General features: G+C 39.1%; 1 protein-coding gene across 1 annotated transcript; it reads left to right on the plus strand.

The window, feature by feature from the left end:
* The first annotated feature begins 256 nt into the window (after window positions 1-256).
* lexm.L (lymphocyte expansion molecule L homeolog) lies at window positions 257-16,886 on the plus strand. Its single transcript, XM_018258464.2, has 10 exons — window positions 257-747; window positions 2,286-2,373; window positions 9,806-9,976; window positions 10,205-10,327; window positions 11,070-11,207; window positions 11,277-11,420; window positions 12,892-13,047; window positions 15,593-15,721; window positions 16,350-16,480; window positions 16,663-16,886. Exons 1-10 carry the CDS (start codon window positions 698-700, stop codon window positions 16,745-16,747), a joined length of 1,215 nt encoding a protein of 404 aa, XP_018113953.1. The 5' UTR covers window positions 257-697; the 3' UTR covers window positions 16,748-16,886.
* Window positions 16,887-18,582: the final 1,696 nt, after the last annotated feature.

Here is an 18,582-nt window from a genome sequence, read left to right on the forward strand (position 1 = left end):
ACAGATAACACCATTGTGTTCTACAGAGCTTATCTGCTGTGTAACTAAACCTTTTCTTCCTTTGAATAGCTGCCCTCATTGCTACACAGCATCTTATTTATATAAACAACAGTAGTGTTTCCGAATCACTTTTACCAGTGCAGGGCAACACTGCATTATATTTTTTACTTTAAACCAAATCCATTTTTCGATGTTACTTGTCCTTTAAATCTGACTCCCGAATAAGATGGGATCATGGGTTGTCTGATCGTGCTGTGGGGCTGCTGTTCATCAGTAGGAACCGGTCAGCTTGTTGAAGAAGAAATGGATGAAGAAATAACAGGGAACGAGTACAACAGGACCTCGCTTAGTCTGCAAAAAAATAAAGCAGGCGTTTATTTGTAGCATTATTTATTTTCAATTTTAGACAAGCCTGATTATCAAATTTATGTTATAGGATTCGTTGACCCTTGCGTTAGGGTGACTACATCTGCCTCACAGCTTCTTATTTATTAGCTTCCCTGGTGACGTCATGTGCTCAGTAGGAACGCATTGACTGGAGAGCTCAGATCTTTACTGTTCCATTATAACTGGTATTTAATGAAAACAAAAATGTAAGTTGAGGTGTACAATTCCCGGCTTTACCCCCGGTCACGTGATCAAACCTTGCCTCTCGCAGGTGAGTGGCGTGCCCGTCACTATAGCAACCGAGCTTACAATGGCGGAGAAGAAGTTCAGCGGTGCTCCATTCGGCTCGCAAAGTGCCAGGTACCTTCAGCAGGGCACAAGTAAATAGGAGGGTACAGTAGGCCCGACACAAATAAGGCCCGGTGGATTACTAGCACTGGTGCTTATGCAGTTCCGAGCATAGTATCTTTGTACAGTGACATCAGTGTCTCCAAGACTGGAGCCCTGAGCGCAAAGATGTCAGTGACACACGTCTGGGTTTGTTCTTAATGGCGAATAAATTAGTTGGTGTTGACTGGCCGTTTCAAGGATGTCTGTACGACGAATCCTAAAGCCCCTAGTATTCTAGAAGGAGCCAATGGCTTATTGATCATATTTAGCTTGTGTTTGTTGCAAAAATGCAGTGTGTGGACTTTATATTTTATGATACAGTGTGAGTATACAAAATGTATATACAGGTATGGGACCTGTTATCCAGAATGCTCGGGACCTGGGGTTTTCCGGATAACGGATGTTTATGTAATTTGGGTCTTCATGCCTTAAGCCTACTAGAAATTCCTAACATTAAATAAACCCAAGGTTTTGCTTCCAATAAGGATTAATTGTATCTTAGTTGGGATCAACTACAAGCTACTGTTTTATTATTACAGACAAAAAGGAAATCGTTTTTAAAAATTTGGATAAAATGGAGTCGTTCCGTAATTCAGAGCTTTCTGAATATCGGGTTTCCGGATAAGGGATCCTATACCTGTACTGTATAGTGTATGCAGAACTGTGTGATCATGGTAATTGATTGACCTGTAAAGCAATGTTTTTCTTCTTGTCTCCATGGCTTCTTTTGGGAATAAAATCTGCAACAAAACCAGGGAAATGTTTACAAAAAGCTACCTATCATAATTATTGTGAATATACACCTAGTATGGAAAAGTGTTTCCTCCACCAATGTTATGGCCTAATAAATACTGCATTATTCTGTTTAGGGGAAATTGAAATGCCTCTTGCAAGTACTCTGGCCCCTCTTCACCAGGATGGTGCTTGTATGATCCTTCATATCACGCATGCACATAAACTAACTGGTACACTTGCTCTTCATGATGCGAAACACATTTGTGTTTTGCATCATGGCCTCCCACATCAGCTCTCCCTCCTGTTGCAGAGGCTATAGTGTTCACAAGGGGCATTTGCTGAAAGAAAAACTGTTGTTTGCTCAACCAGAATGCAGGTTTTATTAGCCCACGGTGACAAAAACTATTTTCACGTAATAAGTGCCCTTTAAAGGATTAATAGATACTCTTTATAACTAATGACCTATTTCACTCCTAGTTACTCTGCCATTATATTTTACAGATGGGTGTTTCATAAGTAACCATTTAATTATCTTAACCTATACCATTTGTTTGTATTACCATGGGTTTTGTGGGAATCCACACGTTACGTAGTTATTTGTCTGCTTTGTTTATGTGGCCTGTGTCTAGAGATTTCTTGATTACTTTTCTTATTGTGACTTGTTTATAATGTTTGTGGCAAATGCCTAGGGATTCTGTGATTAAAGGCTGAAAGCCAAACAATCATCTAATGTAAAAATACATATTGTTTATTTTTCACCTATTATCCATTAGATTTGATGTGTCGGCAGCTCACCCAGACAGTAAGAAGACTGGTTCGTACACAGAAGTGCCCTACTGTAGAAAGGCCACCTCAGAGCTAGTGAGTAAAATTTGAATGCACAACAGATCATTCAAAATACCTCTCCTAAAAGGTTACATAATTGTTATAGTGAGGGGTAGGCTGCAGGCATATACTAATGCAGTACCTCTGATTATTGCTGTAAATTAACTTTTGAGGGTGGCTAAATCCAAATTTCCATAATAACAAGCCCAGGAGGATATACTTAGTCTTAGGATATACTTAGTCAGGTATTCGGGTCTTTTACATCATGCTAGTGTGAGACAGCGTAGTGTATGCGCATGCCCACCTTTATATACAACATATTTTACAAACTTTATTAACTGTGTAGCTTTGAAGCAAAAAAAAAAAAAAAAAAAAAAATATATATATATATATAATTAAAATACAGTACAAATATTGCTTTTCGAGAGATTTTATTAAATTAAGATTTTTTTTAATCATCTATGAAATGTATGTGTGTATATATATGTGTATATATATATATATATATATATATATATGTGTATGTATATATATATATATATATATATATATATATATATATATATATATTGACTATAAGGCTAATTTATGAACACAATCAAACATAAATAAGGGAGCACCACCTAAATTGAGAGAAACAGTAGATGGTGTGCAGGGTTAAGGAGATAAATAGTAATTCAAAAGAAAGAAAGAGTTAAAACTTGAAATTGCACCACCCCATCGAAGAACCCGATAACTCAGGGAACAAAATTAAAACTTAACTTTTACTAATAAATTAGATAAAATCGTGAGTCCAAAAGAACATTTAAAATAAAGTTAGGAACAGGGAGACAAAGAACCCAAATTGGGTTAGGCGATAAATGCAAAGCATAAGATGAATATTGGGCTGATTCATTAAATCTGTAGTGAAACACTACAGTGGTAATGTGGTGGCAATAAAGATAATAAAGATAAATATATCGTAGTCTGTAGAAAACGGGTATCCAACCCACCTGCCAAACTTGGCATAAGTTCACTTATGAGTCTCAATTGGTCAGCCACCCCTTCACCCTAGTTTACACCTTCCCAGTTTCCTGGTACGAAGAGACAGGTAAGTAAAGTGGCAATTACACGAATTGGTTGCACACAACCTGCCAATCAGAGTCATAGATTAAACTTCACATTCAACCATCACTTTCCAGCCTAGGTATTTCCACCACCTCTTCACCCTTAGGCGCACCCTCCCATTTCCATAGAAGGAGATAATATAACTTGGTGGTATCAAAAGTTGACCCACTGTTCAATTAATAGAACTGAATTTTAGTATTCTAAGTAGGCTCCCATCAAAGTTTGCATTAAATTCTACCCCAGAAAGAGGCTCCGTCGATCGCCCACCCCTTCACCCACAGAGCTTCCCACCCGTTTCCGCTGTGAAGCAGTGGCCTATAGAAATATATAATGGTTCGGTCCCCCTGCCTAGCTAATCTAAAATGCACCTGACACGCATTTCTCCCGCATATTGCAGGCTTGGTATTTGTCAAAACTATATCGCCTAAAAACATAAAATATGGGGCGTGGCCGGAATGAGGAAGGAGTAGGACGCATATCTGCAGAGCTCCGCTCCGGGGGCCCGTAATCCTGCTCTAAAATACTATTTCCCCGCAGTAAAGAGGATCCGCTACCCGCAGTAAGTCCCAGGGGAGTCTTGGGAACAGCCCGCGGTCTTAGTCAATGCGGAGAGGACGCAGAACCGCCAGCAAAAAGACAAACGTCAGGCCTGCCAGGATGTCACAAAATGGCGCCGATACCAGCAAAGGGCGCGAGGCGGCGGCAGCATTAACAAAAAGTGCAGGGGAAGCGGCTGCTAGTAAATTAGAACAGTTTGCACGACTCCCACTACCTCAGCGTGCCAGTACCAGAGGGCTGCCAGCAGCCACGATGCACACGGTACAATCCAATGGCGCAGATATGGGTGAGGAGCCTGCCCAGCCCATGATACCTACCACATCAGCTGCACCAACGCTGACAGAGGTATTTCAAGCCATTACTAATAATCATACTGCACTTATAACTAAAATTGATGAACTTAAAACTGACTTTGGGATTCTTAAGCATGACGTTCAAAAAATAAGAGAACGCACAGGGGAAGCGGAGAGAAGAATAGGGGAGCTGGAAGATACTGTGCACACTCTACCTGGACGCCTAAATAATACTGATAAACAGATCCAGGCCTTGCAAGAAAAAGCTGATGATCTTGAAAACCGCCTTAGGCGTAATAATATCCGCATACTGGGCGTCCCTGAAAAAGCAGAGGGCACTTCTCCCGAGAAATTTATTGAACAGTGGCTTACTACTACATTTGGCCAAGCAGTCTTTTCACAGGCATTCACGGTCGAAAGGGCGCACAGGATTCCTGGTAGACCACCACCGCCAGGCGCACCGCCAAGACCCCTGATTGCCAGGCTTCTCAATTACAGGGACAGAGACACAGCCCTTGCGGAAGCAAGGAGAGCACGCGAGCTTATCTTTGAAAACCAAAGAGTATCCATTTATCCAGACTTCTCGGCGGAGGTGAGAAAGCAAAGGGCAAAATTCTCGGAGGCCAAACTACAACTTCGACAGCGGAATCTACCATACGCCATGATGTTTCCAGCGCGACTGCGAGTCACAGACAATGGTAAAGCACATTTCTTTGGATCACCAGAAGAGTTAATATCCTGGCTAGAACTGAGACCACGTAACTAGAAACTAACGGGAATACTGCACTGCTGTACCCCCCCCAGAATACTGGTAACTGCTCTGAAGACACCTTTCTCCACCCTCTGATATTTTGGTAAAGAACTGACTTATGCTACTGATCTACGCAGGACTATATCCAGGGTGGAGGTGATATGGGGAAGGGGGGAGACAAGACAAGATACAGGAGGGTAAGACAAAAGTAAGAAAATGTTGGGGGAAAAAAAAAATAGTTAAAGTATATACTTCAGAATACAAAAAAAAAAAAAAAAAAGGGTACTACTTAAATATAAGTTGTCCCCGGAGTTGGCACTTAAGGCAGATGACAAGTGCTGTGCCTGCTTGACGAAATCAGAAGGGCACTAACCCCCCAATTTGAGTTTAAGGGATATTGTTAGGGGTGTAGACTCACTCATGGTTTTTTGTTTCTTGCAGTGGGTGGGGTGGGAAGGGAAGGGACTCAGTTGTTATGTTATTCTTACTACGGTGTCTGATTTATCTCAACAAAACCTTATTGCATGTCATGCTGTAGTGCCCCTTGGGTACAAAACATTGTTTCAGCAGGACTATGGCTACAGATAAAATAATCTCATGGAATGTGAGGGGAATGGGTAATGCTATTAAACGGAGACTTGTTTTTGATTTTATAAGGAGGGTTAAACCACAAATAATTATGTTACAGGAGACCCACTTGATAGGTAGCAAACCCCTATCTCTTAAAAGACCATGGATAGGCTCCATGTATCACTCCATACATACTAGTTACTCCAGAGGAGTTTCAATCCTCATAAGCAAAACATGTTCCTTTACTGCTCATAAGGTTATTTCAGATGCAGAGGGCAGATTTCTCATAATACATGGCACACTTACTGGGAAAAAGGTCATTCTTGTAAATGTTTATATTCCGCCTCCATTCCAAGATGGGACGCTTTATACAATAATGAATAAAATCCTAAATCTCCCAGCATCACCCATCTTAATAATGGGAGATTTCAATGCCATTATGGATGCGGAGATGGACAAACACAAACTTTCCAAAACCAATACGCCAGCCTTTGTCAAGTGGGTCTCCCTATATGGTTTGCATGACTTGTGGAGAGAACGTAATCCCAGGGTACAACAATACACATGTTATTCAGCTGGCTACAATGCCTTATCCAGAATAGACTTAGCTCTAGGCTGTGAGGAAACTAATAAATTGATACAAAATGTTGAAATACTGACCAGGGGTATATCGGACCATTCCCCTGTACTCGTTACTCTGATGACCTCGACTACCCCCCAAGATAGACTTTGGAGACTAAGTCCATATTGGGCAAATCACAGAGACTTGGGAGAACATATCCAGAATAGTATAGACACGTACCTGGCCACTAACTTAGAAGAGACCCCTCCTGATGTCTCTTGGGATGCACTGAAGGCATACATTCGAGGTGAATTTATAAGCCACATCAAGGCGCATAATCTAAATGTAGCGGCAGATATCTCCCAGAAAACAAAAATGGTGACAGACAAGGAGGCCAGGTATGTAGCTGACCCTACAGAACAGAACAAACAGGAATGGCAACAATGCCAAGAAGTTCTTAACCTAGCACAAATAGAGGTAACCAAAAAACATATGCTTTTTCAAAAAGCCAATATATTTGAACACGGAGATAGAACAGGCAAGCTACTGGCGATGTTAACCAGAGAGGAACTGTCGTCTACCTCTATACCAGCAATTAAACTACCTAACGGTGACCTTGCCTCCTCCCCGGAGGAAATAAACCAGGCCTTTGAACAGTTTTACTCGGACCTGTATACTTCCAAATTACAAATAACAACAGATGATCTTCAGGGATATTTAGACACTATCCAACCTAATGCATTTTCTGAACAGATTTCCCAACAATTAGCACAGGACATCACCATAGCGGAAGTTGAAGCCGCTATAGCGGCTCTTCCAGCGGGGAAAACACCAGGCTTAGATGGGTTGCCAGCGGAATGGTACAAGCAGCATGTACACAAGTTAGCACACCCCCTTACCAAATTATACAATGGTGTAATCAAAGGGAATCCTCTCCCAAAATCTATGAGAGAAACCTTAATAGTCCTCATACCCAAACCAGGAAAGGACCCATTAATATGTGCCTCTTACAGGCCAATTTCACTTATTAATGTTGATGCAAAAATCTTAGCGAAAATACTTGCTATGAGACTAGCTGACTCTATGGCAGATATAATTTCCCCTGATCAAACTGGTTTTATGTTGGGAAGATCGACTGACACAAACCTCAGAAGGCTCTTTACTAATTTATCCATCAAACATGACAATCATGGTAGCAGAGTGATTGTTTCATTGGATAATGAAAAAGCGTTCGACTCTGTAGAGTGGGAATATCTATGGGTTACCCTAAGGCAGATGGGAATACCTCGAACGTTTATAACCTGGATTCGAGCACTATATACCTTACCAATAGCCAAAGTCCGCACTAATTCCAAACTATCACAATTCTTTCCAATAGGCCGTGGAACGAGACAGGGTTGCCCATTGTCGCCTCTGTTATTTGCTCTGGCGATGGAGCCATTGGCATGCCGCATTAAATCCTCACAGGGAGTGAAGGGGTTACAGTTAGGCGACATGACAGAACTAATCTCAATGTACGCTGACGACACTCTCTTGTACTTAGCTGACCCAAATCAGTCCCTGATAAACGCTTTGAATATTATTAATGACCATACTTCTTTTTCAGGTCTTAAAATTAATTGGACTAAATCTGTAATTCTCCCAATAGACCCACTCCCTCCAATTCTCCCTACGCAGGCACGGGAACTAAACTGGGTGAACAGTTTCAAATACTTAGGAGTATGGATTCATCCTGACATGGGGAAGTTTACAGAACTTAATGTGAACCCCATACTTGAATACTTAAATCAGAAGATTAATAACTGGAGACTTCTTCCACTTACTCTAGCTGGGCGAATCAACCTTTTTAAAATGATAGTCTTGCCCAAACTGACATATATTTTTCGCCAATCACCCGTAACTATACCCCACACAACCTTTCATAGGCTCAAAGGACTTATGCTAACCCTATACTGGAATGGGGAACAACCCAGAATTTCGCTACAAACCTTGCAACTACCAACTGTAAAAGGGGGGCTAGCGGCGCCAAATCCATACATGTACTATATAGCAGCACAGCTAGTCGTAGCTTGGAGATGGACCTCACCCTCGCTAACTAATGCGGCCACTTTGCTTGAAGCTAAGGTCCTGGGATCTCTAGAAGAACTTAAAATATTCTATATAGGGGTACGGCCTATACTAATAAGGCCACTCTGCCAATGATAACTATAGTTAAGGCATGGAAATTGGCTATAAAACACTTTCCGAAATCTCAACCACACTGCTCTCAGTATACTCCCTTGTGGGGTAACCCAATCCTTACACACCTGAAAACAATCCCAGACCCCCAACTGTGGGCACGGTACAATATTAAGTACATTTCAGACATTATACTAGAGGGCACATTACTATCCTTTCAGGAGCTGAAACAAAAGTTTTCCCTCCCCAATAAAATGCTTTTTCGATATTTTCAGCTTAGACATGCGGTGGGGACCCAGTTTCAGGCTGTCTCCAATATTGATACATCGTCAAGCCTGATTGAAACTATGGTCCACAATGAAGAACTTAAAAAACCTCTATCAATGTTTTATAACAAACTGTTAATGGCTGGAAGTACCTCTCTAACCAAACTATATGAAAAATGGCATTGTGATATCCCACAACTTACCTTAGAAATATGGGAGGAAGTGTTGGAAGCTACCTTTGATGGGATTATTAGCAGCAGGGATAGACTAACACAATTAAAGTATCTCCACCGTACCTACTTTACACCACAGAGGCTACATAAAATGAACCCTGCTATTGGACAAGAGTGTCCCAGGTGTCAACACTCCCCAGCTGATTTTTTCCACCTAATATGGAGCTGTCCCAGATCACAACACTTCTGGAAGGCAATAGCAAGAATTATACTAGAAAAAACTGACTTGACCCTCCCACTTGACCCTATGGTGATTTTACTCAATCAGGTGGAGGACCTTTCACCTAGGAGGGCCCAAAGAACCCTAGTTAGTATACTTTGTATGTATGCCAAGAAAACAATAGCAATACATTGGAAGTCCGCAGAGGGCCCGAAGGTTGCAACTTGGGAAAATATGATTGATAAAGCTATACCACTATACAAACTTACTTATATAAGGAGAGGTTGTCCTCAGAAGTTCGAGAAAGTCTGGTCAATATGGATAGACCTGGAGGATAATAGCATGAACCCATGAACTACACTACTGCCCTCTCACACAATCTTACCCCCCAACACATAGGTAATTAAAAGTATATAATTAAACTCCTGGTGGGGTTTTTTTTTTTTTGTTTTTTTTTAATAGTACAAAAAAGAAAAGAGGAAAGAGAAAAAAGAGAAAGGAACAAAAAAAAAAAAACCAAAAAAGAGACATGTTAGGTAAGGGGAGCCAGTGGATAAATGTATAAATGAATGATGACACCGTAATGTTATTGTTTTGTGTTTTCTTTTGTTGGTTAATTTGCATTTACTGTACTGTACAAGTGGAAATCCTTGATCTGTACTTACAATGTATCTATATGTACAATGAGATGCAATAAAAGAATTGTTAAAAAAAAACCCATAAAATATTGTTTCAGTAAGTTGTCTTGGATTTATGTATACTTAACTGATCTAATGTTTAATGTTTTCAGGAGAGAAGGTTGGGACCAGGAACTTACAATGCTGCTCTTAGTGATTTCAGCCCTTCTGTCCTGGAGAAAAATGCATCAGCTCCTGCCTGGAAAAGAGCGCAAGAAACGGAGAAATTGACTGCAATGCCACACCTTCTTTACAAAGAAACATATGAAAGAAACCGGTTATTGGTGAGATGACGCATATTTGCAAGGCCAGCATATCAGGAGCGAAAGAAAAATGTGCTTTGGACCCACTGACCTAAGGGGGTTCAGCAGCTGATATTTTTCCTCTGATGCAAATTATGTCTTCTATTAAATACAGCTGCACCTGTGGGTCATGCATTTTAGGCAATGCTTAGCTGGTCAATTAGTAGTTATGCTCCTAAGAAGACTTTTGTTCTCTTTTTTTTTTCTCAGAAGCAGAACCTGGGTCCTGGGCGATACAACATAAAATCATTCTTGGATCTCCTAGAGGAAAAGCCTTCTTGCACAAGTGGGGTGTGCGGCACTAGGGAAGTTCGGTTCAAAAAGGATGAGCAGGTACAGACTAAATGCAACAGTTCTTAAAGAGGAACTCTAAAACAACAGTTCAAAGATAGTAACATAATAAATTTAGGTTGAAAAAAGACACACGTTCATCAATTTTGTCACCTTTTTGGTCTAACAAGCTTGCCTAACTGCTAACCAGTCTAAAGGGATGTTTTAAATACTCTACATATATGTTGTGCAAATGTGGGATGGTTTCCTAACACAGATGTTCTTTACACCATTGATTTTATCCATAGAAAACTTGCATTTACTTTTTAGCTTGTAGCAGGCTAATCAAAGCCAAGTGCTTACTGGTTGCTCATATTTTCCCCACCAGAGTTATTGGCTATACTCCACATAAATTCTCCAAACAAACAATAAGCCAGCTATTTTGCAACTAATTATTAGCCCCAGTTCTCTCATTATACCTGTGATGCAACACACATACTCATAATGTGATCAAACATGGCTGTCTGCACAAAAAGCTCTCTAGCGATGTGAGCATCATCGCAGTCCCTAGGAACATTTTTTGCCAAAATAATATTGCTTTATCTTTTTACTTTTCCATAAAACTGTGACAGTTTCCCCTCAATGTGAATAAACACAAGGTCTTTATTATAGGTATATTTTGGACAAATCTTATGAAAAACATGCAGTTTAGTATCTTATGTTGGATTGGTGAGATTTCTATTCTTTTGTTATTATATTTAGAGCTTTTATTTTTTAGTAATGATCCTTTTCAACTTCCCTGCAGTTTTGTACCCCAGGACCTGGAAGTTATGGGAAAGGGGGAAATCCATATTCAATACTAGAGGAAAGAGCCTCTAAATCTGCCAGTTCCAAAGGCATTATGGATACTGCTCCTGGGGAAGGACGCTCATTGCCTATTACAGTAAGTAACTGAGTTTTCAGCAGTTTTAGGAAACCTGATATTTTTCTAAATTAGATTTTCTAATTTCAGGGCTGTGGACTGGGACCTGGAACCTATAATTTAAAAAGTTCCATAAACGAAACCTTGGCTCATGTAGTTGGTAATAGAGGACCATATGACCTTTTCTCTGCATCACGAGATCAACCTATTCTGTATGGACATTTTGCAGAACCTGTATGTATATTTCCTGTATACAGCTAATAATTAACTGTATAATTGTCTGTAATTGTAGATAATTTGTTTTCAATTTATTAAAAAGGTTGTATTAAGAACTAAGCACAAAATAGAAACTGTGGTTCCGTGTTAGCCAGTAGCCAAAATAACAAATAGAAAAAACAAAAAAATACAAAAAGTATTGTAGAAATGATACCTATATTGGCTAACAAAAATACATTGCAAGCTTTCGGAGCACCAAGGCCCCTTTGTCAGGCAAAATACAAATGAAAGCTAGAAAGGCACAGCATATATACTGTTAGATCAGTGAAGGGTATTCATGGGCAATAAATTAGGACATTACAGATAGATACAGATCAATTGTAGAGATAATAAAATGAATTAGAGTGGGTTGTATATAGTCCACGAGTCTGGATTCAGTCAGGTCACACAGTGTGACATGACACCTCAACCTAAATTAAGGCCCTGTCTTAATGTGTTAAATAACTCCATACATTTGAATTCATAGATCTTCCTTTCCTGTTTAGTTTTAAAGTTACCTTTTAGAATTCAGACTTTCATGTCCTGAAGACTGACTTTGATTGCAGAAGTGATGCCCCACTGGTACTTATCATATAGACAGCATCAATTTAATAACTACTGGCATTCTACCAACAATTTAATTAATTCCACCCCACCACAAACCTTACCCGTAACCACTCTTAAGGTGGCCTTACACATAGAGATCCTCTCGTTTGGTGGTTTTCCCTTAAGTTACGTAAATTGCATATGTTTAGGAGCCCAAAGATCTTGCTTTGGGTCCCACTTACTAGTAATTTTTTCATTTTGGAGACACTCCTATATTTCCGTAAATAGATCCCAATGTAAACAGCTGATGTTGCTTTATAAGAAGCAGTTAATATAAAATAGTTCAAATGAATTAGCTAATAAGTCAGTCAGTTCATTGTGGGTCAATGGAATTTACCTTAAGTTTTTTAATTCATCTGTGGTCAGTGTAGTTTGCCCCTGCCTGCCCTTTCAAGCTTCTCTGCATTGTATTTTGCTTGATACGCAAGTTACGTAAGTTTCTAGGACGTTTTTGCGGACGTTCCATAAATTGCGTAGGTCACATCACCAGAACTTCATCAGGCAACTGCCTTTTCTAACAAATTGTGACGATGGGAGCAGTTGCAAAATTTAGGTTCCAAGTTGTCACTTTTCCTAGATTTATAAAAACAATCCCTGTTTTGAAACCTATTGCTTGCAAACTTAATTCCAGTAGAAATAATGGTGTTGTGTAAAAAAATAAAATAAAAAAAAGCTTATCAAAATGTGATGTTTATAGTATAGGCATATCAGAATAGAGACTTGTCAGATGTGCTCCATCTATAAATTTCCCTTTTCCAACCTGTCAGACCTTGCACAGTTAAACCAGTATTTTGTGGGGTAATGATTTTGCTTTTGATTGAGATTATTATATTTTTCTTCCCAGAAAAACAGAGGACCAGAGCCTGGAGCTTATAAATTCAAGTCATTTACTGAAGACTTGGGAAGTCATCAAAGAAAAAAACATGGGGTGTTTGGAAAGCTCACTCAGTATCCAGAAGTCCCCACCGAACGAATATTAATCAACAGGCCTAAAACAATTGTTAGTTTTATATATTTCACGCTCCTTCTGGCTACAGCAGCCCATGTTTTTAACAAGTTAATAGTGTGTTTTTAAATATTATCACATATTTAAATATGTTCACAAGAGTGTTTTTGCTAATGTAAGCAAGAATGGGTGTGCCTCTGGTATTGCCACGCAACCATAACATGTAAGATTTATACAAATATTCTTGTTCAACTTCATGCAATGGTAAAATTCTGTGTATTTTGAAAAAGTCTTTTGAGGAGAACTAAACCCTAAAAATTAGTATGGCTAAAAATGTCATATTCTTTATAGTGAACTTATTGCACCTGCCTAAAGTTTCAGCTTGTCAGTAGCAGCAATGATCCAGAACTTCAAACTTGTCACAGGGGGTCACCAACTTGGAAAGTGTCTGTGACACTCACATACTCAGTGGGCTCTGAGCAGCTGTTGAAAAGCTAAGCTTAGGGGTTGTCACAAATTATCAAGCAGAAAATGAGGTTTGTCTGTAATATAAACCGATGTTACAGGGCTGATTATTAAATTCTGATACTAGTTGCACTGGTTTCTGTACTGACATAGTAATTATCTGTAATTACTAATCAGCCTTATATTGTGACATTTCTATTCTATGTGTACTGTAAATTGTGACTGGGTCCCTAGGTGACAGCAGCACAGAGCATGTGCAGTGAATCAGCAGAAAAGAAGATGGGGAGCTACTGGAGCATCTTTGGAGACACAGATCTACTGCTAAGGGACTGTGGTTGCCTTGGGCTGGTATAGAAGCCAAAACATAATGTAATTTATAGCTACTTCTTTAGTTCTCCTATAGTTCCAAAATGTGTTTTAGTGTGTGCAGAGTGGCTGCAATAATGCTTCAGCAACATAATGTGGGTACCATGAAGCAGTTTATGTGGCATATGACTAGCTGAAACTTGTGTATTATATTATGTCACATGACTCGCTGAAATTTGTCTATTATAATAAATAAAGTACCCCTGTTGCAAAATATGAGGATATTAGAAGTTACCTCAGAGTTCCATGACCTGTATAAAAACATTCGGCCTCGGCCTATAGGTCATGAAACTCCTCGATAACTTATAATATCCTTATGATTTATAAGAGGGGGTAATTTATTAAATATATATTAATCATTGGGGTTAGTGTCTTATAATATGGCACTATCTAGTTGTTGAATAAAGTGTGCCTTTTTAAATGAAACCCAATGGAATAGTTTCTAGTATTAGAAGACAGGGAGGGTCTTCTATTTAAATTCTACTGCTCCCTTACATCAGTGCTATACTTTGCACCGAGCCCATTTACTAACATAGGTTCTAACTTGCAAAGTGCAGTTGCCAGTAACTACCAGTCACCTCTTTGCTTTCATTTTCTAAAGCTCGCCATACTGTACACTTCTAGATCCACTGATTTGTCAAGGTAGCCCGGGGCCAGAGATCAAATCATACTGTTGGCCCACATAGACAAACAGGATTATCAAACCTGCATGAGCCAAGTGAGTTTTGAACAGTATATTGGCCAGTGCAATACACTGTTCAAACTAATTGTTGATTGGCAGCTACTGGCAACTGCAATTGTGCAGTTAAGAACTTATGTTCTTACCGTATATGTGCCACTTATCACAGGCTGAACTGGAGTATTGGTGCTAGGCACAAGTTGCAAGGAGTATTATATAGATGCAGAAACCTTTGTGAAAACTGTTTGGATACTTGCAGTTTTATTCATTGAAGATGTGCATTTATAAATTAGTCCTACAGTATTTTATGGGCAATAGTTATACCACTGCCTGTATAACTCAGTGCCATCTACACAATTTCCAGCTCTGCAGATGGCAAAAGGCTTGAATTTGCCCCACTGTACACTTAGGGGCAGATTTATCAAGGGTCGAATATTTTGAAAATACTTCGAAATTCGACCATCGAATGTAATTACTTCGACTTCGAATATCGAAGTCGAAGGTTTTTTTTTTCATCGAATTTGGCCATTTGCGGTCGAAGTAAAATCGTTCGATCGGACGATTAAATCCTAATCGAACGATTCTAAGGATTTCAGCGATCAATCGAACGATTTTCTTCGACTTCAAAAAGCTTAGAAAACTGCTCTAGAAGGTCCCCATAGGCTAATATAGCACTTCGGCAGGTTTAATTTGGCAAAGTATTGAAGTCGAAGTTTTTTTAAAGAGACAGTACTTCGATTATTGAATATTCTAACTATTTTACTTCGAGTCAAAGTCGTAGTATCTTATTCGATGGTCGAAGTATCCAAAAAATTACTTTGAATTTCGAATTTTTTTTACTTCGAAAATTCCCTGGAATTCACTTGATAAATCTGCCCCTTACTGTACAGTCACTCTCACCCTGGCGGTGCAGCAATAGGTCTGCCGGGTATTATTGCTGGGTAATTAGTAAGTGAGTGTTTCTGAGCTGTGTTCGTCTGACCCAGAGGGTGCAATGGCCCAGAATTTCCAGTAGGTTTACCTGTGTACATGCCCCGTGTAGTTATAAAACCTTTATGTTAGACTTTTACCCACTACTTTACTTTACAGGGTAATCCTGGGCCTGGATTCTATGACCCCAAACCATTTTATGAACCAAAGAGGCATTCAGCTGTTCCCTTCCTATCAAGTGCGAAACGGTTTGAAAAGAAATCTTGCAGACTCCTCTTTGGAAGTAATGTATGTATCCAATATTCAATCCTTTAAAACTGACACCCTTTCATGTTTTATTTGTATTATTTAAAATGTTATTGGCTTTAAAAGGGAGGTAAAAAATAGAAATAATTGATCTCAGTGCTTGTGTGGAGCAGGTGCATTCTCTTGCTAGGCACAAGCACTGCTATCATTTCTGTCATCAATGCCAGGCTTAGCAGACAGATATAACAAGCAACACAAGCAGTATATGTGATCCTGATCCCTAGATTATTTGCCGCAAATCAGTGGCTAATTTTATTACTCATCCTGTCTAGTTACTCATCCATGTCTAGTGTGGGCATAATGTCATCTAAGAATATCCTAGCTATTCTCTCTCTTTAATTCCACCCATGGGGGCGACGTCGGTTTGATGTTTGCCAAGTAATACCCTAATTGCTTCCATTGATCGGACTTGAATTTGAAATCAAAGTTTGCTGCTAAGATGCATCTTTGTATGCAGATCATAGTTCACAATGATTACTAATAACTTAACAATTAGCCTTTTTTCAATATAATTTTTCAGTGTTAAATCTGTGTTGTGATAAGACTCTTTGCTTGGTACATTTTTACAAGCATTATATTTATAAATAACTCTTGTGCTTTTTGCTTTCAGAATCCTGTTGGGGTAGGTCGCTATGATGTTGCTAAGCATATACGTGGGAAGACAGCGACTCCTTTACGGTCTTCATTTCTTTCTAAAACAGAACGTTATCTGTCTAACCCAGTAAGAGACAAGGTTTTAGAGTGAGTACTGCCTCTTTCTTTTAAGAAAAAAATAGTAAACATAAACTCACTGCACCTCAATCTCATAGTAACAATAAAAATGTCCTCAGCCAGTGAAACCAGGTAGAGAAAGCTTTGTCTGTCTGTTACACATTGTGCAGTAAGATTAATCCATTCTGACCTGTGCTTTATTCCTATTCTAGAGAACGTCTCCAACAGAAAAGCGGCTCCGTAACAAATAAGGCATTGCTTTCTAGCAGTGTTGCAGTACATCCGTCCTCCGCATAATACAGAGGAGCCTAGTGAAAATAAAATGAATAAATCAATCCTTGCAAGTACTAATTCTTTTTAAGGCAGTAATTTAATTATGAAAATTGAAACAGTGGTTTAAAAATTAAATTAAAAATAAAAGGATTATTTCAAACCTGTGAATCACTGACTATTACAGCTGTTAATTCTGATCCATTTAGAAGATATTAATTAAAGGAACAGTAACACCAAAAAATAAAAGCATTTTAGAGTGATTAAAATATAATGTACTGTTGCCCTACATTGGTAAAAGTAATGTGTTTGCTTTAGAAAGACTACTATAGTTTATATAAATAGGCTGCTGTGTAGCCATGGGGCAGCCATTAAGGCTGAAAAAGAAGAAAATGCAGAGGTTACTAAGCAGATAAAAGATACGCTCTATAAAATAATACAATGGTATTCAGCAGTATGCTTCTGTTATCTGCTATGTAGCCTGTGCTTTGAATGGCTGTCCCATGGCTTGTTTATATAAATTATAGTAGTTTTTCTGAAGGAAACACACTAGTTTTACCAGTGCAGGGAAACCTTACATTATGTTTTAATTATTTTAAAGCACTTTAATTTTTAGTGTTCCTGTCCCTTTAACTATATTGATTTTGTTTACCTTTACACAATGTAAGCAATGCTTTTCCTCAGGAATGATTTAATTGTACAGATTCTCTAAGTCATTTGATCTCACTGCCTATTTATTTTATTTGGCTGGGGGAGGCAAAATCTGTATATGAGTCTACCTGTGGGTATAAGTATTTTACTATTTTAAAGTATGTTCTGAAATAAGTTATGGTAAAATAAAGAGAAAAAGCATCTTTGGCAGATGAAGTCTGCCACAGACCCACCCTGCCTGGACCTTAGTATCCCCCTAGTGATACCTGCTGTTGGCTTATTTATAGACTTGTGTCTGCTGATGTTGCAAGAGGGCGTGGGACAGGCAATCAGTGGGTATATAAATAATAATGGATTGCTGACTCGCACATCACTAGTGCCAAGTTGTTAGTAACCCCCCAGTGTTTTTAGATTCTTACTGCCTACTTGAGGCCTCTGCTTTTTTTAAACAGGCCTGGGGAACTCTTTGCTAAATACCATGCCACCATTTTTCAGCCTTCCCAGGTGCATGCACATTAGAGAAATCTTGAAAAAAGTTCTGTGCCTTGAATGTGCGCTCCCAAGTCCAGTACCCCCTGGCTGATGTGTTTTTTTGGATGAAGAGGAGTACTAGAATGGGGTAGAAGGTAAGCAACTAGAATTACAGTGGGGTGCCCACGTTGTTGTTTTTTTTTTTTTTTACATTTAAAGTTTATATTTGTCTAGCCAGCACCTTCACATTATTTATTTATTTGAGACCATTTAAATGTAATAGTTCTTAAAGGGACACTGTCATGGGAAAAATGTTTTTTTAAATGCATCGGTTAATAGTGCTGCTCCAGCATAATTCTGCACTGAAATCCATTTGTCAAAAGAGCAAAGAGATTTTGTTTTATATTTAATTTTGAAATCTGACATGGGGCTAGACATGTTATCAGTTTTCCAGCTGCCCCCGGTCATGTGACTTGTGCTGTGATAAACTTCACTCTTTACTGCTGTACTGCAAGTTGGAGTGATATCACCCCCCCCAGGAGCCTAAAAACAGAACATTGGGAAGGTAACCAGATAACAGCCCCCTAACACAAGATAACAGCTGCCTAGTAGATCTGAAAACAGCATTCCATAGTAAAAATCCATGTCCCACTGCAACCCTATTGAGTTGGAGAAACAATAGTATTTCAGAAAGCAGTTCCATAGTGCAGCACTGGCTCTTTCTGAAAGCACATGACCAG

The sequence above is a fragment of the Xenopus laevis genome, chromosome 4L, assembly GCF_017654675.1.
Source record: "Xenopus laevis strain J_2021 chromosome 4L, Xenopus_laevis_v10.1, whole genome shotgun sequence".
NCBI lineage: Eukaryota > Metazoa > Chordata > Amphibia > Anura > Pipidae > Xenopus > Xenopus laevis.